The sequence below is a fragment of the Macrosteles quadrilineatus genome, unplaced genomic scaffold (assembly GCF_028750875.1).
Source record: "Macrosteles quadrilineatus isolate MER2022 unplaced genomic scaffold, UCM_ALF_1.0 Scaffold_4__1_contigs__length_99947679, whole genome shotgun sequence".
NCBI lineage: Eukaryota > Metazoa > Arthropoda > Insecta > Hemiptera > Cicadellidae > Macrosteles > Macrosteles quadrilineatus.
In genome coordinates this window covers 72,771,660-72,798,634 of record NW_026542597.1, presented here as the reverse complement: position 1 = coordinate 72,798,634, position 26,975 = coordinate 72,771,660, and the positions used below count along the sequence as shown (strand labels likewise).

General features: G+C 33.4%; 1 protein-coding gene across 4 annotated transcripts in view; it reads left to right on the top strand.

Moving 5' to 3' along the window:
• LOC128992107 (cyclic nucleotide-gated cation channel alpha-3-like) overlaps positions 1-18,766 on the top strand; it is a 233,054-nt gene extending 214,288 nt beyond the window's left edge. For 2 of the 4 annotated variants that reach the window (XM_054415522.1, XM_054415519.1), the window contains 8 exons: positions 2,751-2,891; positions 5,669-5,821; positions 6,909-7,058; positions 9,008-9,175; positions 14,464-14,659; positions 15,173-15,285; positions 16,538-16,665; positions 18,279-18,766. In XM_054415522.1, the coding sequence (XP_054271497.1) occupies positions 2,751-2,891; positions 5,669-5,821; positions 6,909-7,058; positions 9,008-9,175; positions 14,464-14,659; positions 15,173-15,285; positions 16,538-16,665; positions 18,279-18,380 (1,151 nt within the window). In that variant the 3' untranslated portion in view covers positions 18,381-18,766. The remainder of the gene's footprint in view (positions 1-2,750; positions 2,892-5,668; positions 5,822-6,908; positions 7,059-9,007; positions 9,176-14,463; positions 14,660-15,172; positions 15,286-16,537; positions 16,666-18,278) is intronic. The other 2 variants (XM_054415521.1, XM_054415520.1) reach the window with 2 other exon arrangements.
• The last annotated feature ends 8,209 nt before the right edge of the window (positions 18,767-26,975 follow it).

Below are 26,975 nucleotides of genomic sequence, written 5' to 3'. Positions count from 1 at the left end.
ATTGTTATTTCATTTGTGAATATATAAACTAAAATATAGATAACATTTATATTCAACAAATAAATAGGCCTACATTTTGTTAGTGTTTAAACTATATTAATGTGTTGCACGTATGTTATTGTTCAAGATTGGTAAAATAAAAAATAGTATTATAGTATTTAAAAATATAAAAAATGATTTTAGAAAATGTCATGTGATCTTTAAGTAACTTAGTTTTCTTTGAAATCAAATATGACGTAAATAATATATGCATATATTATACATTTATTTTAAATTAATTTCCACCTATTTACTTTTCACGTGATTCAATTATCACAGCTTTTGAAAAGGATGTAAAATTAATCGTGTTATTTGTTTACCCTTTTACATGAAAAACCAAAATATTTAGAATGATTCATACAAAAAATTCAAGCACTTTATGTTGATAAAATTGCAATATAATATTTTTACTGAGGTCAAATTGCTCAATACACTGAATTGATATGAATAATATTTGTTCATAAACCAAAACCCAATATAGTGGTGCTGGGTTGTTTGCATATCGTGATGCTGACAAACAAATATTTAAACAATGCATTATAGATACAATACATTAGAATATGGAGGGATAATTATTCATGCATAAATTAACAATATTTTGAGAAATATTAAATTTCTAACAATATTATAACTTATTAACAATTTTTAACTATATTTTTGTTATAATTTTTATAATGCTTAAAAATTTTTAAAAACTAGTTATAATTATCACACAAGAATTACTGTCCAAAACTATAAAAAAAATATAAACTGGTGTATTCAAAAATGCTTTCTACTATACAAGATCGATACAATAAGATGACTATATGATTAGCCCAAATTCTCATTGCATCTAGATTCAACCCAAATTCTATTACGGCTGATCTCTTTTTGATTATTGTATTTATTAGATAAAGCCAACCTTAATTCAAATACATTCGACTTTATGGTGTTATTCCTTCAATCACTGTACTGTTGTGCAACTACTGCACTGGCTTTGACAAAAATGTACTTATTTATATTGCTGTTACCTTTGACTATTAATAGAACTCCAATATTCAATGCTGTTACCCACGAGCTTCATCCCGTTTGACTTTATAAGTATTATTAAAACTATTGATTGGTTAAGTTAAGCTGAAATAAACAAAACAGAATACAGTAATACAAACAAATAATCACACCTGATTTAAGTAAGATAATAAATAGAAAGAATAACATACAACTATTGATTGGTTAAGTTAAGCTGAATTAAACAAAACAGAATACAGTAATACAAACAAATAATCACACCTGATTTAAATAAGATAATAAATACAAAGAATAACATACAAATAAGTACAGCTGCGGCATCTTTAACATTACGCATATGGAAAGTTTACTTAGAAAGGAATTACGACCTTAATGGGCAATTTATGAAATAACTAGCAGAGTACCCGTCCTTCGTACGGGGTTGGAAAATAAGTATAAATGCAGTTATACTCGATCTTTGCGTTTGCAATGTGGGAAGACATGGTTTGATAACATTTGCTTACTCAAATTTACGGTATGCTATAGTATTACACATCTACCATAGCCATAATGTTGTACTACTTTACCTACACAATAGAGAAAGATGGATTATTTATAATTCGCAAAATATCACAAAATCATTCATGAAATTAAAAACATAAACATAACTGTAATAAAAATCTTACTTTGACAGTTCTCATTGCGTTTCACAGTTTTTTTGTTGCTGAAAAAAATAATAGTGCTGCACCTTGTTGGTATATCTTATAAATTTTTTATGCTTTTGCATATCATAGAACCAACTCTTTTAGTTGACACAGCTGGCTAATTTTTTTAATTCCCTTTAAAAATATGAATACTCATAAGGTTAACATGAGGAACTGCAGAGCCACTGGGGCGGAACTCGAAAGGGTTTTTGAGATAAGAACATGCCTATATGTTAATCGGGAATGTGAGCTATCATCATGCCAAATTTCAGCCCAATCCGACCAGTATTTTCCGCGTTTACTTGTCACAAACATACATACATACATATCCATACATCCAAACTTTCTCATTTATAATATTAGTAGGATGAATAGTTTTGCGCAAGGTTTCTCGTCATGACGAACATTTTAAGTATATGGTTTATGGAGGTGTGTCTTTTAGTTTTCTCAAAAGTTGGGTACTCTGGGAGTTATATATGGATATCAGTTACTTTAAACTTACTCGTCCTGGTCAATTCAACTTAACCCATGCATATGGTTTCGAAATAGGCTATAACCCGTATACATAGTAATTTCTTCATCTATTACAGGACATAACCCTACATTCCTCTGTTCAAACACCAATATGCAGTTGATTTGAATTACTATTGAACCCTATAATGAACATTCAGTGGGCATGATTTGTCTATTAGGAATTCGGTTGCAATGATTATTCAATCCATATACCCATGATTGTTATGTTTAATCAACAACTAATAAATATTGAATAGAAACAATTAACACTTCACATTCGATAGTACTTATTATTCAACACACCTGTTATTGATTTCTATGTTTTATCAACAACTTTTAGCAACTCAATAGGGTTGATTATCACTTTACATTCGATTATACAGAAAAATTCAACACATGATCTATTTACGAGTTTTGATAACGAACAACTACAAAGCACTCGATTGTTATTCAAATATTCGATTATGTATTCGAAAATTCGACTACATTGAACTATTATTGTTTCAGCCAAGCTGGATGGAGTGAAGACCTACATGCGGATGAGAAGAGTTCCGAACCATCTTCAGGTGAAAGTAATCAAATGGTTCGACTACCTGTGGCTCACACAGAAGTGTTCTGACGAGGAGAAGGCAGTCAGCTGTTTACCAGGTGATTAATCATTGTTACCAACTGATACGAAAGTAACATATAACAAATGCTGTAATAATATAGATATGTAATAAACTGACGCCAAAGATTTAGAGTCAAAGAAATACACTGTACACTGTGTGCTGTTACACGACCACTTGGATAATCAACATTACAGTTACTTTAACCACTTTAATTACAAAAATATATTGTACTTGACTGGATCTGCTGTGCAGCTTTAGATCTGGTCTGCTCTTATGCAAATAAATTAGCACGTACTTCTTTGTCAAAATTGGGTATAAGGTCTTAAATATATTTTTAATTTGACTATTTAAAATTAAAATAGCTTATTAGACATAATATGTTTTCTTACTAAACATAAGGTTGACAATTCAATTTAGAAGTATACGTAGCCATTTTATAAGCAATGAGGATTTCCTTTAATACTTACAAATTAACTTACCTTTTATTTTTTCTTCCAAATAGATTTTGTTATATTTTACGTACTTTTAATTTTACCTGTGAACTTCAAACTGTTTCATTAAGTAAATTTGACTTTTCACCACTTTCCATTTTTCGATAAAATACTTTAGATTATGTCGGGCATTCATTTGTTTTGAGTAACTGTAAAATTTACGCAAAATCAAAATTAACAAAACAAATTACTTAAAGACAAATAATAACTTTTTCCAACGACATCATAAACTTTTAACATTTGTTTTCAGTGCAAGCCTTAGTTTGAAACGCCCAATAACCCTGAAAGTGGAAGACTCTGCATACTTAGTGGAGATCAGCGTTCCTTTATTCTTAAAACTCTGTCTGCCCTACTTAGTTAAATTGCTACTGTGTTCAAAGTGTTTATCCATTTCAACTTAATTTGAAAAATATATTCTCCAACAACTCCAATTTAAAAATAATATTGCTTCTTATCGAACGTTTGGTGAACTTTCGCTTAAGAAGGTTCAAAAGGAGTGGCTTAAAGAACATAATATTAAAGGATAAACTTGAATGAACCTGGAGTGACAATACCATTTCAGGCCCAAGCGATGAAATACACTTTTTCATCCTAGGTAGATAATGTTTCGCCCAAAAGAATTTTAACCCAATCACCATAGCTTTTTTGTGGAGTAGTATTAACTAATAAGTGCAGTTGAACTATTTCAATATTACTAATCTTGTAGTGTTATTCTCAGTATAGTTTGGAGTATTTCTCTCATCCCATCCTAAAGGCCGGGGCCACACGACGCGGATCATCCGCGCGGACGGACCACGCGGATGATCCGCGTGGTCCGACAACACATTGAATCAAATGAGAGTGGCCACACGGGGCGATCCTAAGCCGCCTGGGCGGATTGTCCGCGCCATGTCGCGGATTGTCCGCGCGATCATAAGCCGCGTTGGAGGGGATGACACACGTAGTCTTATGAGAGTGGCCACACGATACGGATTGTCCGCGCGGTTAGAGCTCATTTTCAAGCATTTGTAGTGGTTTTTTTTTTAGTTTGTGCTTGTGCATTTCGGTTTATAGGTGTAAAATGTTCGATACAGACAAATCAATAGAACTTGTTAAAGATAATGTGGGATTTCTCATGTTGTATATTTCTCATGAGTATATCTTCCTTAGTTATATGCGGTCAAAGCAATTGAAGTAGCTCGTCAAACGATGCTATCTACATGCGATAGTAACAAAAAAAGACTCCGAACTATGGTTTCGCATGTGCTCGTAAAAGGTTTGAAACACAAATGGTTTATCGGTTATGAAATGATGGACCCAATGATTTCGGTTTGCCTTAGGCTCTAGCTCACCACACGCTTCTAATGCCCAAACTAACATACGTGTTTCTTCCATGACCACAACGAGAACAAGTGAATTAAACCATGCTAGAATCTCAATACGTAGGCTGGGAAACCTCAACCGGAAGCGGTTCATCCGCTCCGTGTGGCCCCGGCCTTATAGTTTGCGTGGAAGAAGTATTTATTTTTAGTTACTCAAATTACCCAATTTAAGTTTATTTTTAACAAGCACCACACATTAACCAACATTGCCCTCAAGAGTGAATATGACGAGACCCAAATACCCCTGCTGCAGCAAACCTGCAGACTAATCGAATTTTCTATTTGCCTATTGGATTTACACTAAAATGTCTCCTTAAAAATATAACATTTATTCCCTATTTAAATAGCATTAGTTTAACGAGTAGACCTACTCTACGTTTTCTTCAACAGAGAGGGAAAAAAAGTTTTTTTTTGTAAAAAGTTAATAGTTTAGCATGAAATAAATTCATTTTCCAAATGTGATCAAGATATGCTCATAAACAAGCAAACAACAACAGTTTTCTTATCCTCCATAAGAATAACACGGTAATTTTAAATTTACATTTACTTGGAATTTTTTCCGTAACCATTAGGCGCATAATTATGCTTAAATATACTAAATCATTTGTCTTTTAAGCTCTTCATAATGGGTTGGAAAGAAATTGCTAATTTTAATTTTTTTTTTCAAAAATTAGAAAAACCAAATGTTACCCCATAAATATACCCCATGATCCCCCGTTCCCATTGCCCGATCACACTGGTTCGCGAACTCGTTCGAATAAATGTAGGTTTACACATTTGTACCAAATTTAGTCAAAATCGTTTCATTTTTGCTTGAGTTATCTACCAACGTTAGGTAAACTACAAAAAAACACACACAATTATATTTGTACTTTAATTCATCGACAACATTCTTTAACTGAGGTGAGATTGGTTAATACGCTGAATTGATGTGAATAATATTTGCGTTCTTCCTTTTCCAGACAAGTTGAAGGCTGAAATCGCCATCAACGTTCACCTGGACACTCTCAAGAGGGTGGAGATCTTCCAGAACACCGAGGCCGGCTTCCTATGTGAGCTCGTCCTCAGACTGAGGCCAGTGCTGTTCTCTCCCGGGGACTATATCTGTAGAAAAGGTAAACTCATACAATTATTTTATATACATGACTGGGGTATAATTGAGTATTAAAGGGAGTCAAAACCAGGATCATCCTCTTTCAGGTCGAATTAGAGATGTGAAGGAAAATTGTGTATGGATGCTACATAAAAGGTTCTGTCGCTCAATTCAAAAAAAATTTTATTTTCGTTGCAAGGTTATTGGGGGTATTTTCCTTATCGATTAGTTACAACTATCTCATAGCGTTTCATAATCTATAAACTATCTCGACATCAGATGAAGAAGTGCAGTACCTAAAACATAACATGATTAGTGTACAACGGAAGAAGGAAAATTACCTAAACAAAACTCTCACATATAAGTCAATAGTGATAAACAAGAATCAAAACTCCTTAATAAAACAATAATTAGTACCAATATAAGGGAGGAAATCACAATATAATTACTGCTCAAGTGAAACTAAAATTGAATAAATTGCATCCTAATGCAAAATGTTTACGTCAATTGGCGTATAAACACCACTAACATGACTCTAACTTTTATTTATTAACTTATAATATTGTTGGGTTGTGTTTTTTGTGTTTTTTGATGGAGGTTTTTATCCATCATGGAGTCTAATGGACTTTTTTGATTAGCTGATCCAACAGTGGTGTATTTGCGTACAGTTTCTTAACTGGGCTAGACTAATATTGATTGAAAATATCGATTTGTAAACCTTAAATTAGATTTTTTCATTATCAGCAAGTTTGGTTAGTTAGGTTATAACAGTTTCATTTTATAATCGATTTTGTTAAAAATATCGAATATCTGCATCTGCAATTTGTTAATGTTGGATCAGCCAATCAAATGACTCCATTCATTCGCCCTATGTGCCGGAACTCCAATTGAAATCAAAATTATGCGTCCAGGACCGATTTCACTTAACCAACCAGCAACCTTCACCTGCATTGATTCTAGAAGTGACAGCAGTAGTTTGTTGTTGTTGAGCGGTTAATTTTTGTTTTTACTTTGTTCACATTGTTTATTTTTTACTAAAGTTTTATACGTTTTCATTATTTATTCACAATTATCTGTGACTGACCATCGGAGTATGGTTTCTGCTGCAGGGGAAGTGGGCAAGGAGATGTACATAGTCAACCGAGGCCGTCTACAAGTTGTCGCCGACAACGGTAGGACTGTCCTGGCTACTCTCAAAGCAGGATCTTACTTTGGCGAGATCTCCATCCTGAACATGGGCACCGCAGGTAAACAGCTGGGTAAATATGCCATCCATCCATTCTCCCTTCCTTCTTACTTCTTTATCTATTTCGTCTCGCATGGTATTTGCTGTTTTCCAATTTGATTGTAGTTTGGAATTGCCAATAGTAGTTTGCTGTCCTAGGACGCTAGGCACGAGCCCGGGATTGTTTTTCATTTTACTCTTTGCGGCATTATCACTAGGTAAAATTTCTTAACCGTGCCTAACCTTAATTGTAGTGGTAAAATTGTATTTTTCTTTTTGTCTATGATTTGACGAAGGAGATATTTGTTCACCTTTTACAATATCTATCAAAGTCCCGACGTTAAATGTTTTAAATTTAATTACGTTTATATAGTTCACAGAATAATTTGTGATACTCTAAGTTTTATGAACAACATGGATTTGGAAGATAATGTTTGATGAAAAATTATCCTCCTTGATTTCAGTTGTATATTTAAAATTGTCGTGAATTTTTCTTAAGATGGAATAAAATATACAACAGTAAAAAATACAACATGTATAATTATTTCTCATTAAGATTTTTCACTGCATGTTCTGTTCTACATTTTCTTAACTCTCTTTATCAATATATTTCACGCATTGTTAAGTAGCCCTCTTTGAGTAGAAGTTAAAAAAAATATTCTCTTTCTCTATTTGCTTCTCTCTATTTTTATTTTTCATACGTAAATTGACATTGTAAATTGTTTTGTAAATTGTTTTTCCTAAAATATCTGATATACTTTAGCTAACAGACAAATATAAAAAATGTTACTAAACTACTAATCAACACATAAAATAAATGTGTAAGTTAATAACAGATCTAAAATGTTTAAAATTTATTTTCTTGTTTTCCATAAACCAATCTAAAGTTTGATTTAAGTTTACGGATACCGTTGCCGGTTTTCGATCTAAATTTTCCTTTTCCTAAATATTCCTGATGTCTCAACCTTACCTATCCACTTAATATAAACAGAATAAAATAGTGTTAACTATTAATATAAATATACGCATATAATAACTGTATTTAAGTTTTAATAAATAATTACTATTCTTAAGTCATTTCCTGTGTAAAAGTCGTACCTGTTTTTGTGTGAAAAAGGATTTAGATTACAAAACTTCAAATACCTAAAACTATACAAAAGAACTCATAAATCATAAAACAGTTACAAAGTTTGATGATAATTTAATGTGAGTTGAAAACTCAAGATATAATCAAGCTCCAGAAGTGCAAGATTAAGGGATTCATAATCGTGTTTTTGGTTTAAACATGACAAACCTTTGTTAATTGTTTAATTGTAACTTTGCATGTTCTTCTAGTCTTGCTGTTTAAAACAATTAATTTTAAAATACTATTGATTATGATGAATTAAACTTTTCACATGAGCACGATTTAGTGTAATTTCTTTGTTGATATTTCTAAATAAATTTTCATTTATTTCAACGATTTTGTTTGAATAAATATATTTAGATTTCAAGTACCTTATATATTTTTTCGTTTTTGAAACTGTTAAAACTGCAAGAAAACTATGATTTTTGGAGGGCAAAACACAACAAGTCTTATCTATACTACTCCTGAACCCTGGATATAGATGCCAAGTTTATGCCGAAAAGATAACCTTTATTTTTAATGGTGTTGCCTTGTGAATTATTTAACAATTAATACTATAAAGGTTAAATAAATACCTTGTTAACAATGTAACCCTTTGTCGTTGGAATAGTGACCGGTTTCAATACTCTAAGGTGTCATTGTCAAGCATTAGATAAATTTATCATATACAAATATGTTTATGTAATTTATTAAATCATCAATAGTCCTTGATAGAAATTGCAGCAGAGTAACTCCTATAAAAAACAAAAGAGAACTTGCCAAAGAGTTTAAGTGACGAAGACTTTACTCCATTGTCCGTGGACCTATCGACAATAAATTCGGGTTTTTTGTGTTTTACTATCCACCTTATCCTCCAGGCAACCGAAGAACGGCGTCCGTGAGGTCCGTGGGCTACAGCGACCTCTTCGTCCTCTCCAAGAAGGACATGTGGGACGTGCTGAAGGAGTACCCAGCGGCGAGAGTCAGGCTGGAGGCAATAGCGGTCAAGAGACTGGAGAAATACAAGAGGGCGCCTCTAGAGAAAGGTATGTACACAACTGGAGTATATAAGATCATTGTTGGATGGTCATGGGAGAGAAGTTTTTAGTTCCGGCCATGGAGTCCGTAACCACCCTTCCCTTCGAGAGTAGAAAATATAAAAAAGTCTCTATCCCGGTACTGAATGCAAATTACTTCAGGCTAGGCTTAGTGGGACGAGGCTTTGTTACTTAAAGTCAATAATTGTTGTTTGACGAGATTTGAACCCTGAACCTCCTAGACGGAGCCCCCGTGCTCTACCCCTAGACCAGGCTGCACCCCGTAAATATATCTTTAATCATAAAATGAATGAAATACATTTCATGCTTAACTTACTTACTTAATCCTGTCCTCTTCTACCGGTTGGTGTCCAGGTTACAAGGCGCCTCCATGACTTTCTGTCTGCAGTGAGTGGTAGACCTTCACGGATGGAGCTGCCCCTCTCACGCAAAGCATCCTCTATATCTTCCTCCCATTTCCTTCTCGGTCTACCTCTCTTGCACTTTCCCTCGACTTTGACCTCTTTCATCATCTTCGGAAGCCGAGTTCATGCTTAAATGACTTTAAATACTCATTGAGGGGGTGGGAGAGGAAATTTAAAAAATACACCCATTGCTTTACAAATTTATCCTTGAGCTTTGTAAGCCTATTTTTTACTTGGCTCCAGAGCAGTCTTTACGTCCAAACAGCTATTACCGTTAGGCCTAAATTGTAGTTAAACTTAAATAAAATACGTTTTGTTACCTTGTTTTGTTATGTAGGGCCCAAAAATATATATAAATAAATTAACGTGAAGACGTCTAACCCAACTTTATTTGACAATGAACAACTTTTTTTCTTTCACTAGCTAACAAAAACATTTACTTTATGATTGTTAATATACCAATTAATTACCAACCAACATTTTAGTGATAAGCATGAAAGCCGTTGAGACGTCATCAAATTAGTGGCCAAAAATAGTGTAGGTAAAATACCAAAACATCCATATGTATGCATACAAACAGCTGATTAATAATAAAGAGAGTAGGCAGAGGAAAATGTTTTGCATACGAGTAAACTGTATGTTGATAAAACCTTCTAATATAGATATACACAACTTGTGTGGCAAACATTCCATTACAAATAAATCCAAGACTTTTTAAATTAGAGTTACACTTTTACAAATGATATTCATTTAAGTAGACGTTTGTGTTGTGTCAATCATAATACAACAATATAAATAACATAAATGAAGCAGCCTAATGTGACGAGCTAATTATAATTTTGGCTTAGCTTCTACTTATTAACAATTTCCCCAATATTTATTTAGAATTTAATACTAATTAACCCATAAAAACACAAAAAATATCTAATGAATCCGTGTAACAAGAAGGTAATTGATACATATTGTTGTTGCAGGTGATTTCATTGCTGGTATGTATGCATTATTTCCAAATTAGTCGATACTCACAATCAATTAAATGAAAAATGTTTTCAATATTGCAGTAAAAGAGATTGATATTCAAGTGTTGCAGAATTTATTGGAACGAACTTAAAATTGACAACTTCATTTATCGAACTATAATAAATATCGAATATCACTTTTATTGAATGTTATCATCCGAATTTGTGTACCAATAAAAGTCAAGTGATGCTGTATTTCATACCAATTGTTTGAACGTATTAGTTATCTGTGGCTTTGGCACGCTTAATATTTTATTATTTGTTGGATATTGAACAGTAGGCATACCCTATAGAATGAGGAATAAATAAACGGTATCAGTATTCTGACACGTAGTTTCTTCCATAAGCTCGTCAACAACCTTTATCATGGGTAAGCGGTGAGAGTAAACCGCTATTTTTTAGTTAAAATCACAAAGTTGCAACAACTTTTGAACCGTAATTGTTACAACAATGGGGTGTTGTACTTTTTTTTAGAAGTATAAGGACCATAACATATTATTTTGGATCAAAACCAGCTTTTCTCCATAAATCAGATTTTTTGGTTATTTTGTGGTTTTTTATGGGAAAATAACATAAGTTACATTAACTTTTCAAATGGAATTTGTACCATTTTGTTCAAAATTTAAAAGACTATAACGTACTACATTTTTAAGAAAATAGTTTTTGGCCATTTTCGAGAAAATCCGATTTTCCATTATTTTATGGGGTTTTATGGGAAAATCCCTATTAAAAATCAAAATTTCCATAAGATGAATAAAACGTTAAAAATTGTAAGGACCAAGGTAACATACCAAGGTAAATCAAAACCGACTTTTTATGTAAAATCCAATTTGTCGGTATTTTATAGGGGTTTTATGGGAAAATAACATAATTTACAATAACTTTTGAACCGTAATTTTACAGAAATGGGAGTCGTACCAGTTTGTTCAGAATTTAAAGGGCTACCACATATTCAATTTTTATCAAAATCGTTCAGGCCATTTTTGAAAAAATACGATTTGTCCGTTATTTTATAGGTTTTTATGGAAAAATCTACGTTAAAAATCTAATTAAAAAATAAATTTTAAAAACACCTGAAGATACCATGGATTAGAACCTAAACACCAAATTTCATCGAAATCGGACCACAGGTGTAGTCCCTAGCTCTGTACACATCCAGACACACAGACACACTGACATCACTTCGAAAACCACTTTTTTGGGTCCAGGGGGACCAAAAACGGATATATCCACTCAAAACTCAAACTCGAAGATTTTGAGGAAAACAATACTTTCTCCATATACTATGGTATAGGGGGAGAAAGTAAAAAGACGAGTTTTAGGTTGGTTGAGTTAAGGTAAACGCAATTGTGAGTTATTAATAAACAAACAAACTCTATTTACACGGACGGGCACCATCAAACGCTGTTGGTTTTGGTTTGGACGGTGTTGAACTTAACTGAGTTCCAATTTGTTTTAATTTCCCTTTGGCAATTGAATTTGATTGCCCATTCAAACATGGTTGACCCGGTTTCCACTTGGTAATTATTAATGGTGGTGTCGATAAGTTATTCTGTTTCGTGGGGACGCGAATAGAGTGAACACTATTCATGTTGCTTGTTGCTTTGCTCTGTTTGTGAAGATATTAAGTATTATTAGAACATTAGAAACTTTACGAGGAAGAATAAAATTATTAACCAATTATATGGTCAAAATAATATCATCTGTAGTTGAAACATTTATGTTTGAAAAGGTTTTCAAATTAGTATTCATGTCGAACCTAATTACATGACGAATTTTCTATACTTCAAACCAATTTAACATAGCGTAATTAATTTTCAAAGAGATCAACTACATTGTTTAATATTTCTCAAGATTTATGCATCTTTAAACTACTTATAACGAATTATAGGTATTTTAATGGTATTATCCATCCCTAAGTAGACAGGATAGTGTAAATAAAGCAGTTATTTATGGGTTTCCTATAAAAAATATTGAAAATAATACCTATTGAATAAATTAAATTTTAAAACGACGATTTTCTCCAAATTACCCCTGAGTGACTTAAAAGTTGCTTAAAAATAAACAAATAACTTAACCTCTGCCACACAATGTTAGTATTAAAATCCCACATCATTTCTGTGGTTTAACACTTAGTTCATTTTTAAATGTAAGCTTAATATACAGGGTGTCCATAAAAAACGTTTCAGGACTTTGGGAAAAAAATCCTCATACTAAAAGGAAGAAAATGGTTTATGTAAAGGTATGTCTGAAAATGCATATTTAGCCACATATCTGCTATTCTGTTTTTTATAGAAAAAAATTTTTATCTGTGAATTATTTCATTCGATGATTATGAAATTTGGTAATCATGTTAACATACACAAGACCTATTATGGAAAAAATAATGAAGTTGGTCTGATAGTAAATTTTAAAATGGTGAATTTATATAGCCCAAATAATTCAAAAACTGCTAATTCTATGAAAGATTTTAAGAATATTTTTTTACCATTAGTAATTTCCTATTAAACAACATAATTGTCGGGGAACACTTAATTTTGCCTGATCTTACAACTAAAAAACTTTCTAGTTTTGTATAGCCTATGTCCAAGTATCAACAGTTTCTTGTGGTGAAAAATCTAGCACTGTAATTCTACCGTAGCGAATTCAAAAATACGGTTAGTAATCCAAGTTTGAGTCGTCAGATACATTAAGAACACAAAAACAACTTTATGGACACATACATTTCACATCAAAACGTATAAAAACTATAGGCCTAGTCTTACCTTACACTTTATCTCGTCACGTTTGTCAACAAGAGCCATCTCAAAAAGTGAAGTGAAAGATAACGCTAAGGAACTGTTGATACGAGTTACCTTAATTGCATATATTTATCAATGAATAATATACAGAGTGCGGCAAAACAATCTATTTTCTGGAGTGCACTGTTTAGCGACAGGTCGTCTGAGAGTGGTAGGGGTAGGCTCGTTGGAGAGCCTACACGATGTCATTATCTAAAGTCATTTACCAGTGGTCACCTGAGCAACTCGGGTTTATTATTGAGTCGTTTAAAAAAAGTAATGATTCAGTAATTGCAACTCAACGGCATTTCCATGATTTTTTTAGGTCGACATGGAGAGGTTCCGTCGTGATTATCTGTTGGATTATCAACAAAATTAAACATATTAATACAAATTAATCTGTAGGCATAATAATTAAGTTCGAACCTAAATATTTGAGTAGCCGAGTGGTAAGACATGTTCAAAGCAGATGCTTGTTTTTGGGTAGGCCTACGAAGACTTTTTTCCAGACCAGTAAGAACTCTATTGAATGTTACTTGTCTGGCGTCCGATCTGACTTTGGACGGCCTGTCAGCATCTTTTTCGCAGAAGCTTTTGTTCTAAAGTTGCTAACCCAACACATGATTGTGCTACGCAACGGAATCCATGTCATCCTAATTAAAAGAATGCACGAAACATTCGCTGCTGAGTTGCAATGACTGAATAATTACTTTTTTAATTCGACTAGATAACAAACGAACGCTGCTCAGGTGACCACTGCTCTATGGCCACGGATAATAGCATCGTGTGAGCTTTACAACGAGCCTACCCCTACTACTCTCGGAGGACCTGCGGCTGCAGAAAAGAATCGGGGTTTAGTTTCTGTAGTGCATTCAGATTGAAAAATAAGTTTTTCATTATCAAATATGTATTATAATCTTAAACCTTATGCCGGACCCTTATCTTAAATCTTATTAAGACAGTCATCTTGTTTTACAAGGAATTAAACTACGATTTTGAAAATGTCACAAGTTACCCTTACGTTTAAAACGCACTAAACACGTATTTGTTATTATTCCTGATTTGTCTTCCAGCGGCCATGGGCAGGAGTCAGTCCACGCCGGGCCTAGTAGAGACTAAGGGGCGAGTACCCCTGGAGGAGATGTGGGTGTCACCACTGCCTCCTCTAGATCCTGTACCTCCTCTCTCGGCCGCCACTTCTGGGCCTCCACCCTCCGCCTACACCTCTAACTCGCTCTTCAGCCCTGCGCTGAGTCCCACGACAGCTAGGTAAGTATCTCCAACAATATTTGAATGTATATGGAATATGTCGGTGGTTTAGGGTTAAAGCACTTCTGTCTTTGGTGTAAGAAAGGTGGGTTTAATACTAAAAAGGTGTCAATAAAACATATATCATGTTTATAAAAGTAAATTGCAATCATGAGGAACATGTAAAAATGGTTAGAATATTTTTAACTTTCAACAAATTTTAAACCGGACCCTCTTACTAGAGTTTAGTTATTTGACCACCTACAAAGTATTTGACATTAAATACTGTTTTTTGTTAGCAATATAGTAAATCTTAATTGAACGACTTAATTGACAACCAATAACATTCAAGTCACATGATTACGCAATTACCACTGATGACGTAGGTAACTTTCTTGAACGTAATTTCCAAAGTCTACGATCAATACTTCTATTGATAAAATACTCTCACTTGTGTTTTTACTATATGAAAATAGTTTTAAGATGTCAACTTTAGTTTCTGCTGAACAATCTGTATTATCTGTGTGGCTACAGTAGATCGCAGCACACCAACGCATCGCCGCTGTCCATCTTGTCCAGCGAACACACCTCCGAAGAGCAATCCTGCCACCACGTGCCTCTCTCCCAGAACACTAAACCACCCTCGGGTATGTAAACACTAAACAACCCTGGGGTATGTATACACTAAACAACCCTCGGGTATGTAAACTCTAAACAACCCTGGGGTATGTATACACTAAACCACCCTCGGGTATGTATACACTAAACAACCCTCGGGTATGTAAACTCTAAACAACCCTGGGGTATGTATACACTAAACCACCCTCGGGTATGTATACACTAAACAACCCTCGGGTATGTAAACTCTAAACAACCCTGGGGTATGTATACACTAAACCACCCTCGGGTATGTAAACTCTAAACAACCCTGGGGTATGTATACACTAAACCACCCTCGGGTATGTAAACTCTAAACAACCCTGGGGTATGTATACACTAAACAACCCTCGGGTATGTATACACTAAACAACCCTCGGGTATGTAAACTCTAAACAACCGTGGGGTATGTATACACTAAACCACCCTCGGGTATGTATACACTAAACAACCCTGGGGTATGTATACACTAAACAACCCTCGGGTATGTATACACTAAACAACCCTCGGGTATGTAAACTCTAAACAACCCTGGGGTATGTATATACTAAACAACACTGGGGTATGTATACACTAAACAACCGTGGGGTATGTATAAACTAAACAACCCTCGGGTATGTATACACTAAACAGCTCTGGGGGATGTATACACTAAACCACCCTCGGGTATGTATTATGATGAGTGCTGAGTATGTATTATGTATCGGGTATGTATTATGGTGAAAAAAACCACCCTCGGGTATGTATACACTGAATTCACTAATCCACCCTCTGGTATGTATACACTAAACCACACTCTGGTATGTATACACTGAATATACTAAACCAACCTGAGGTAGATATACACTAAACCACCCTGAGGTATGTATACATTAAACACACTAAACCACCTTCGGGTATGTACACACTAAACCACCCTCGATCATCGTAAAGCCTATAATAATATTTATATAGCAACAGATACAGTAATATGATTTAAGAATGTGTACACATATATATTTTGTATTGCAATTTTGATTTAAAAAATGCTGTTATGAATGGAAACGGTGTGAAGACAAACTGTTGTATTACCAACAGGTAATAAAATTTTAAAGAGACCAACCATAGAGGAAAGGTTTAAAAAAACGTATTTTAACACACAGGTGCCTTCTAAAAATTCCAATGACTCATTACTTTGGCACATCAAATATAGTCTTCTCGTGTTTACAATAGCTTCGATGTGAGAACTCCCTGTTTGTCCAGGACCCAGTCCCGACGTGATATCACAGGAGGCCTTCATCGCGGAGATCAAGAGGCTGAGGGAGCGTCTGGTGACTCTGGAGACGGAGAACGCAGCCCTCAGCATGAAGCTGAGTCAGCAGCAGTGGGAGGTGAGTGCTGAGGAACATAGCTCTCAGGATAATTGGCAGCTGTAGCGAAAGCGAATAGTGTTTTTGAAGGACCATTAATTAATGGCAATAATTGTTCCTATTCAATGTCAATGTATATCTGATGTATCCTAACAGAAAAGACGACACTTTTTACTTTCTCCCCCTATACCATAGTATATGGAGAAAGTATTGTATTCCTCAAAATCTTCGAGTTTGAGTTTTGAGTGGATATATCTGTTTTTGGTCCCCCCTGGACCCAAAAAAGTGGTTTTCGAAGTGATGTCAGTGTGTCTGTTTGTCTGGATGTGTACAGAGCTAGGGACTAAACCTGTGGTCCGATTTCGATGAAATTTGGTGTGTAGGTTCTAATCCATGGTATCTCCAGGCGTTTTTTAAATTTATTTTTAAATTTGATTTTTAATGTAGATTTTTCCATAAAAAGCTATTAAATAACGGACAAATCGGATTTTTTCAAAAATGGCCGAAACGATTTTGATAAAAATTTTGTATGTTGTAGCCCTTTAAATTCTGAATAAAATGGTACAAATTCCATTTCTGTAAAAATTACGGTTCAAAAGTTATGGTCAAATATGTTATTTTCCCATAAAAACCCCATAAAATAACGAAAAATAGGATTTTAGAAAAAAATCCGGTTTTGATTTATCATAGTATGTTATGATCCTTACAATTTTAATAGTTTTTTTTTTATTTTTAGAAATTTTTATTTTTAATGGGGATTTCCCCATTAAACCCCATAAAATAACGGAAAATAGGATTTTCCCAAAAATGGCCCGAACGATTTTGATAAAAATTTAGTATGTTATAGTCCTTTATATTCGGAACAAAATGGTACAAATCCCATCTCTGTAAAAATTACGGTTCAAAAGTTATTGTAAATTATGTCATTTTCCCATAAAACCCCCATAAAATAACAGAAAAATTGGATTTTCCCAAAAATGGCCCGAACGATTTTGATAAAATTTAGTATGTTATAGTCCTTTAAATTCTGAACAAAATTTTACAGATCCCATTTCCGAATATTTACTCTCACCGCTTACACATGATAAAGGATGTTGACAAACTTATGGGAGAAAGTATGTGTCAGAATGCTGATACCGTTTATTTAATTAACTAATCAATCTTTGATATACTAATTTGACATTGCAAATTGTGAATTTATGGAAGATGAGGTGTTGAAGAGATCGCATTCCTATGTCAAAATGTTTTCCAATTTTAGTATGTAAATGAACGTAGTTTAGTTTCACTAATCCGACAAAATGCTGTTCCCAACTACTTATTTTTGTCACTTATGATACTAAGTAACCAAACTAAAAGTCAAATCACTGTAAACTATTGCATCTTTAAAATCTTATAGATAATCAAAGTGTGCAAAAACTAAGAGAAAATGGATTTTGTGTCGTCCAAGTGCGTAGCTCCTTCTTATATTTTAATTCATCAGAATAAGCTGTGAATGATATTTCTGCACCTACAACCTAACCTAACCTCATTTACGTCACCTTCATTTTAACAGGGCAAAAATTAATAGTGGGAGCCCTTTTCTTGAAAATACCCAACTAAACTTTGATTTAGAGTTGACTTAAGTCACATTTCAGGTGGAGCATCGTCTAGCGGAGATCGAAATGCAGATTTGTGGGGCCAGCAGTGCTGACAGCAGTGCAGAAGACAACGAGAGAAACAGGGAAAGCATCATTTAACAAAGATGGCGGCGAGAAGACCTTCGATTGGTCAACAGGCGGGACGAGCTAGCCTCTTTGACTGTTTAAACTATACTTGACCAAGGATATTGAATCGAGTTATTTCCTACAACCTAACTAAATTTTAGTTACACCGTGGGTGGTATGGTGGTATAACCAATTGCATGGTTGTACATAGAGCACACATGGAGGGGAGGGGGGGTAACTCATTGTTGTCACCACCCCTTAGCAATTACTATGCTCTACTAGGTAAATGGAACTGTGAACTTCCATTAATTCAGAAATCAATAACAAGATGGTACTTTTATAAACTTTTACCAACAAAACGCATTCCCTGCTGTTAGTGCAACGTTATATTTTTAGTTTCATTTTTGAATTGATATAAATATTACAGTTTCTATATAACTTTTCAACTTAATTACTGATACAAAGGATGAATAACATTTTAGATACAAATGTTGAGAACGAAAGAAAAATTCAGTTCAATTTAGATTGAAATATTATGTATCTTCAGCTTGCTCAAGTGTGACTCAATGGGAAAAAAGCTATTTTGGCTTAAGGTTTTTTTTTTTTTTTTTTTTTTTTTTAGATGTTTGATGTTTGGATTATAGCTTGTAAAATACGATCATTCATATGTATTTAAGTTTTCAAAGACTTTTGTGACACAAGTAAAAATATTGTACTGGAAAGAAGAAGTATTCGTACCTGGATATGAAATTCACTTATTTACCTCAACTTGATGCTGGTTGGTACAACCAATCTTCTTATAAGTCTGAGAATTCGTCATCCTTTTCGTCTGTCATATATTTAAAAGTGGATTCGAAGATACGTACAAAGTATTTTTATAGGTTATTATTTCAAACAACCAAATAGTCAGGCAGACTGTGTGATGAATTGGTTAGTAGAAAACTTCAATAGGCCTACTACAGTTTCTTTGGCATAGTATTACCAAACGGCTGTTTCATCATAAAAATATTTTTATTTTATTTTTAAGCACTATGCAGCAGGGTCAACTAATATTTTAAGTAGAACTTTTTCCGGTTTAAGAATCCATCTTGCTTCCAAACTGGCCTAAATGTACAGAAAAACTTGGTTGTTTATTGTAATGTTGGGCTTTATACTAATGGCTTTATACAATTTAAAATCCATAAATTTAAATCAACCACAATTCGCTTAATTCTCTTTTGCAAAGGATAGTGAGTGAATTTATTGCGATTGGATTTAAAATTATTTATTTTATAGAACGGAAAACATAAATTTTAATAAATGTAAAATTTATGGTTATTTTGTTAGTTACTTATAGAACATATTTTCAAGGTCAGAGTATGAAGCCCCTGACAGATATTGCTAGCGTTTCATTGTAGTGAATGTCATGATTCTTCTCAAACATAACCCTAGAAAGTCACTTGTTAAAACTCTGCTTTCGGGGCAAAATATACACATTCATATGACGAAGCTGGTTTTTCCATTCCCTGACATTTGGTACATTAATTACGAGAACAGTTTAATTGATTTTCAAATAACCAAAATTTTTTTAGTTCCTGGAAAATTAATAATACACAGTGATATTTAATTTAAGTTACTTTGTGAGTGAAGTTTATCTACTAAAAATTATGAAAGCAGATTTTAGCAAGTGACAACTTCACAAACCTCAGCGAACGTTATCAAAAGTTCCGTGCTACGTGTTCAATGTAAATAGTGTTGTAAATAAAAAAGAAAAGATCAATTTTCGTATTTTTATTCTATGTGCTTTTAGCTAGGCGAGCATTGTATATTTAAAACTCAGTTCGACTTTCTTAAGACGGGTTTTGAATTTGCAAGTACAACATTAAATCATTTATCATGATAATTTATTTGCACCGCATTGATTCATTTAGATTGGAACGTGTTTTGACGGCTCTTCATCCAAATTTGTATTTCGGTGATTAAATCAATGCTAAAAGTCAATTATGCGATTTTAAATTTCAAAATCAAACCCCGTCTGAAGAATGTTCGAATTGTTAACATAATACAACTAAAACAATACAATTACCATTACTGATCTAGTTTGCCATTTTCTCATTTTGTAGAAATATTTTTTAAGTTATTACACCAAACCAAAATCGCTGTTACAAAGTGGGACCAAAAAATTGATTTGCGATTCTGGCATATGCAGAATCACTCGAAACGAGGGTATTTTAGTGAATGTAAATTAAGGAAGAAAACTCGAGTATCGTGGTCGCATACATTTAAATAAACTTTAGTAATCCTAAATTTAAGGATATTCAATTCTTATTTAATTATTTAAACAAATTTTATTTTTTCCTAAATACAATTGAACTCAAAACCCAAAGAACGTCAATTCATTGAATATACTCCATCGTGGAGTGTCAAAAGGCTGTCGCAACTACACATTGTTATGTAAAATACGACAGTTTAACGGGGATAATAAAACCAAAGTTCTGTCAAACATTTAGTTAGAATTAGAGTTTAATTTTTCATTAGGCAAACACTACGAGTTAAATATTTCTTCTCTTCTTCATCTTACTATCGATTAGATTTTAGATACAGATCTCGGGGAAAATACACAACCTTGGGTTGTCACAGAGTTAACTCAAACTCAGTCAATTTAATCAGCGCCTCTGGTATATTATAAACCATCAAAAACTTATTTAGCTTAATTAATTTTATTCGTATCCGTGGTTAACTACAACACATCCGATATTATTCATACTTAACCGATTTTTCTACAGTAACCCGATTGTCTATTTTCCCCGAGACGTTATTGCACATCTATGCAAACTCTTTCGTAGTTAATCTTATACTCTTTTATAATCCCATTTAATATAATGTTTTATCTAGCTTACATTTCCAACATTCAATTAGTTGTATGCATATGCTTTCGATCGGTCCGATTAAACAAAAACTAAACAAACGATAAGTGACTGTACGTGGAATGATGTCAGTGTGTTAACTATTGATAAAAGACGTTAAAAACAGTTAATAAACGGGAAAGTTAAGTTGTTGGATGGTTTAGCCTAGAAGTTATGTAGTGCCATATTCTAAACATGTTGTGGATGAAAGTATAGAATTGTTGATCTGAGCAAATGATTTTATCTTGTTGTACGATGGACTCGATAAAGAATTTCCACTCGTTTTAATGGATTTGTACATTTTTTTATCGCTCAGGTAAAGCTAATTGTAAATAATTAAGTAATTAATAAATAAATAAAGTTTATATTAAAATATATGAATATTGTTTTATTTACCTTTTCGATTATGTAAACATTAGAAGTGTTTAAGTTGTAGTATTTCCCAAGGATGAATTTTTAGGAATGAATATCTGTCATTTTGGAGGTTCGTTTTAGCGAATTTCCCTATAGGGAAGTAGCTATTACCGTAGGTGGCACGGTAAGACCTAGACCCGGGACCGATTTACTTTTTCATTTTGATGTCCCCAGAGGCCAAAAACACCATTCGTTCAAATTTTTATATTATCTATGTATATAGACTTATATATATATATATATATATACGTCCGTGAACGCGATAACTTGAGTAATTTTTGTCCGATTTTGATGAAATTTGGTTTAAAGGTGTAAAGCGGGATAAACTTGAATGAGTTCGCGAACCAGCACGATCGGACCATGGGAACGGGGCTTTACGGGGGGTTTTATGGGGTAAAAATTGGTTTTTCTCACTTTTGACCCTCAAAACACAAAATTTCCCGATTTCTCTTTAGACCTTTTTAAAGAGCTTAAAAAAACAAATAATTTAGTATATAAAAGTATTTTTGTTCGATTATTAGTAACGGAGAAAATTAAAAAAAAATGTAAATTTAAAATTCCCATGTTATTCTTATGGAGAATATTGTCAAATGTTGTAGTTTGCTTGTTTATGGATATATTTTGATCAAACTTGGCAAATTTATTTATTTTGTACTAAGCTATCAATATTTTACTCAAAAACACACTTTATTAGTTTCCTTGTAGCAGCAAACCTAGGTACTCGTTAAACCTAATGTTATAAAATATATTTAACTGAAAATCAATTCAGACAAATGGAAATTCGCTTAGTCGGCAGGTTTGCTGCGGCGGGGGTATTTATTTTTATACATTAAATGACCAAGTATGCAAGTTATTTGTGCACTACCGAAACTTCCATCAGATTGTTGTGAAAGTAAGAGCACGGATTCATTTTATAACCTTGCTTATGAGCCTATCTCATTCATTCTCATTCATTAGAGAAAGATTCATTTTCTTGTCTGAAATTAGGATTTCAGATTTATGTTTATATTCACTAGGGTGAGATTTATTTGTTCGTACTATTTTGTTTCCGATAAAATGGTTAGACAGTTACAAAGTTTATATTTGCTTTGTTTACAGTTAATATTGATAATGACATTTTACTTGCACTATTACACAAATCGCTGAAGAACGGTAAATTTTGTGGGTAACTATTCCAAGGATCAATTCTTTTTAGGCAAAAACTCGATTGAATATTTTGTAAATTTATGTAGCCGTTTATCTACTTTATTTTTGTAATCATCACTGCAAAATGTGTACATCATAATTTAGATCACCATTCGCTTAGTCACTTTTATAAAGCCCCCGCGTTCAAATATAGAAAGTTATTTGTATATCTTGGTCCCATTGCGTTTCCATTACTGGATCAAAATTTCCTACAAATCCTATCTATCTGTAGTCTACTAAACGTATTAACAAAAAGTATTTCCAAGATTACAAAAGTATTTACAGTAATTATATGTGGTGGTATTTTTGCAATATTCACAATTACCTTTCCACTTTCTTAAATATACAAAAATAGACGTTTATATAACAGACTGGACTTCTAGATTCATTCAAACATGTTTACAGTTTTGACTGTTGATTCGTAGATTTAATTGGGAAAGAGTTATAGGCATTTTATTATTGTGTCTATCAAAAAGCTATTGACCTTGTACAGCTCGGTAAGATAGTTGATATGGATTATTACTTGGCGGTAGGTCTGATTATGTGGCACTCACGTATTCCCATTCAATAAATTATGATAAGTTTAAACAGTAAAACTATACTCTAACATTAAATAAAGATTACACCGGTACTAACAATACAGGACACTATTATTGACATTATTCTGTAAGTTTTAGCCTCTGGATCACAATTATAATAAACTGTATCAGCAATCTGACACATATTTTCTCCCATTAGCTTATCAACAACCTTTATCATGAGTAAGCTATGAGAGTAACTATGATATTTAATAGGTAAAATCACAAAAGTTGCTCACACTAAGACACGGACACGATTACGAAATTATTCAACAAATACTCTGGATAAGAAATGTCACAGGGCAAAGAAAGAGACAATATTGTGTTGTCTCCCTATTATTCTGGAATACTACTCTAGTATCATTGTCAATGATAGTTGTAATACTGTAGTATGGGTGGGAACTCGTGGTGTTGCTGGCATATGATGATGAGTCATGATTTTAATATTTCTTAACCGTGTCTTCGAGTGCATGTACTTTTTTGTTGACTTTTCTGATTCCAGTAGAGAAGAAGACTGTTCGTACGCCAGTATGCAGATTGAGAATCAAGCTTTAGGTACAGTTTAGCATAAATATTCTGCACGATTTGTTACATTTTACGTAAACTACCAACGTGCGTGTACTTAATATTTATTATATACATTTGAGCAGTGTCTAAAGGTGAGTAAATATAACTTAATCATTACGTTTAATTATTTCTTTTCGATTAAAAACCAATAATGGAAGGATGGATCATTGATTTAGATTCAATATTTCAAAGTCGTCAATGAACCAGGGTCATCTTACAGTACAGTTATTTCAATTATTTACTTAACATAACTCTTCATTTGGTAATTCAATAAGTGCTACTTAACCGTATTAACAATGTTCATCATCCATAAACTCATCCTTAAAAGTGTCACTGTATAACTTGTAAAGTAGTTTAGCCTGACAACCGTGACGTCATTCTCGCTGCGTCATTAACTACGTCATTATCTGTAACTTGACTCATTACGTCATTCTCTCGCTTTCAGGGTTTGCTTGACTAATTAGGTTGGATGGAAATAGGCTTCTTCAAAGTTAACAGGGTTGCCACTCCACTCCTTGGTTTTAACACTAAAGTAACTGTATTTTCAAGCTTGCCTGAAGCGGTTATTTATTTAAAAGTTCGTTTACATAAATGGAAACTTGCTACGCGCTCCTGTAGTTCAGATTTATTTACCTGAGTATTATATTTCAAAACAGGATTATTTGTGTCTTTTTGTCTTTTTTAATTGTTATTACCCTAATTGATCAAGAGACAATTATTAAGGACTCAAAAAACTGCATGCTACTGATTCACACTGACAAAACTGTATGACATATAAGAAACAATATTTTTAGTGCAGACAAACCATTTGTGATTTTTGCACTTTAGTAACAAACGTTATGTATTAGTGCTTATTGTGTAAATAAATTTCTTGATTGATTGATTGATTGATTGATTTAATTATGTAAAAGTAAAAAGTGATAAAAATAATACTTTTAAATAAGTTTCAACTTTTCAGTTTGGTTAGAATAACTAAACAAGTAGACAATACGAGACATGTAAAGGGGATATGAAATAATTTATTTTTTTCAAAAAAGTGATTTTTTAATATTGTCTATTATTTTTTATTTCTAATGCTAAAAATAAGAAAAATTGGACAAAAATAAAAATAAAATATTTTTTTGTGCTTAGGTTATATTAAGGAAAATACGGAAGATATTTTTAGAAAATCTGGTCATTGACTTATTTTAGTATTAATAATAATAATAATTATCATTATTCTTAATATTAATTATATAATAATTAAGTAATAATTACATAATAATATAATAAATAATAATAAAATGCTTGCATAAACGAAAAATTGATCCATAACTCAACAATAAGTATCACCATGGTTACACTGCCAAGTGTAACTTTAGCGTGCGATTCCCGCTAATCAGTTTTTTAGCGTCTTTAACTACTAAATTTGATATATCTTCAAAACGGTTTATGCTACATGATTCAAATTGTTACCAAGTGTTTAGAATGTCATTATCTAAATAATTAGGTAGAATTGTAAATGTATGTCTATTCTAAGGTTAAAAAAAGATTTTTTTATTTCCACAGAAAACCAATTTATCCTATACTCTAATACGAGCAATGTTTGCTTGTATGCTTGCTTGCTTGCTTGCTTGCTTGCTTGCTTGCAGAAAGATCTCGAAAACGGCTCCGAAGATTTTCTTCAAATCTTGTAAATAGTTTATTTTTGGCCTAAAAACGAGTTTCATGCAGTTAGAACTGCCAACAAAAATCTAATTACGTAGAAAAATGAAACTGAAAATCACATTTTTTTAACATTAGTCTTATGGGTTGCTAGGTAACCATGTTGGATGAATTAAATAACAAGGATAAAGTAAACAAAAGACTTGAAGTTGTAGCATGTGTTCATAGTAAGCCAACTACCCACAGTATACTAGCAAATTACAAATACAGTACAAAAGGAAAACATCACTTAATAATTAGCATAATATTTAGCAATGATTATACTGAAGATTACTCGATACATTGTAGGGAGTATGTTTTATAGTCTATGGTTTTATCTATGATTGTAGTCAAGGGCAGCAGTGCGAAGTCTGGGATCTGTTTATGACGATTAGATTAGATTAAGGTATCTGCAATCCTAAAATGCTATGGGAAGGGAAGGAAACAGGTCCGCGACATAGGAAGTGGTGAAGGAAGTAATAAAGGCAATCAAAAAATGCTATGGGAAATAGAGGGAAACAGGTCCGTGACGTAGGGAGTGATGAAGGAAGTAGTGAAGGCGAGCAGTCCGGAGTGTGGGGAATGTTTATGACGATAAGATTAGGGTATCTGCAATCCTAAAATGCTATGGGAAGGAAGGAAAACAGGTCCGCGACGTAGGAAGTGGTGAAGGAAGTAGTCAAGGCGAGTAGTCCGGATTGTGGGAACTGTTTATGACGATTAGATTAAGGTGTCCACAATCTTAAAATGCTATGGAAAGGAAGGAAAACAGGTCCGCGACATAGGAAGTGGTGAAGGAAGTAGTCAAGGCGAGCTGTCCGGAGTGTGGGAACTGTTTATGACGATTAGATAAGGGTATGGGCAATCCTAAAATGCTACGGGAAGGGAGGGAAACAGGTCCGCGACGTAGGAAGTGGTGAAGGAAGTAGTCAAGGCGAGCTGTCCGGAATGTGGGAACTGTTTATGACGATTAGATAAGGATATGGGCAATCCTAAAATGCTATGGGAAGGGAGGAAACAGGTCCGCGACGTAGGAAGTGGTGAAGGAAGTAGTCAAGGCGAGCTGTCCGGAGTGTGGGAACTGTTTATGACGATTAGATAAGGGTATGGGCAATCCTAAAATGCTATGGGAAGGGAGGGAAACAGATCCGCGACGTAGGAAGTGGTGAAGGAAGTAACAAAGGCAATCATAAAATGCTATGGGAATAGAGGGAAACAGGTCCGTGACGTAGGAAGTGATGAAGGAAGTAGTGAAGGCGATCAGTCCGGAGTGTGGGGAATGTTTATGACGATAAGATTAGGGTATCTGCAATCCT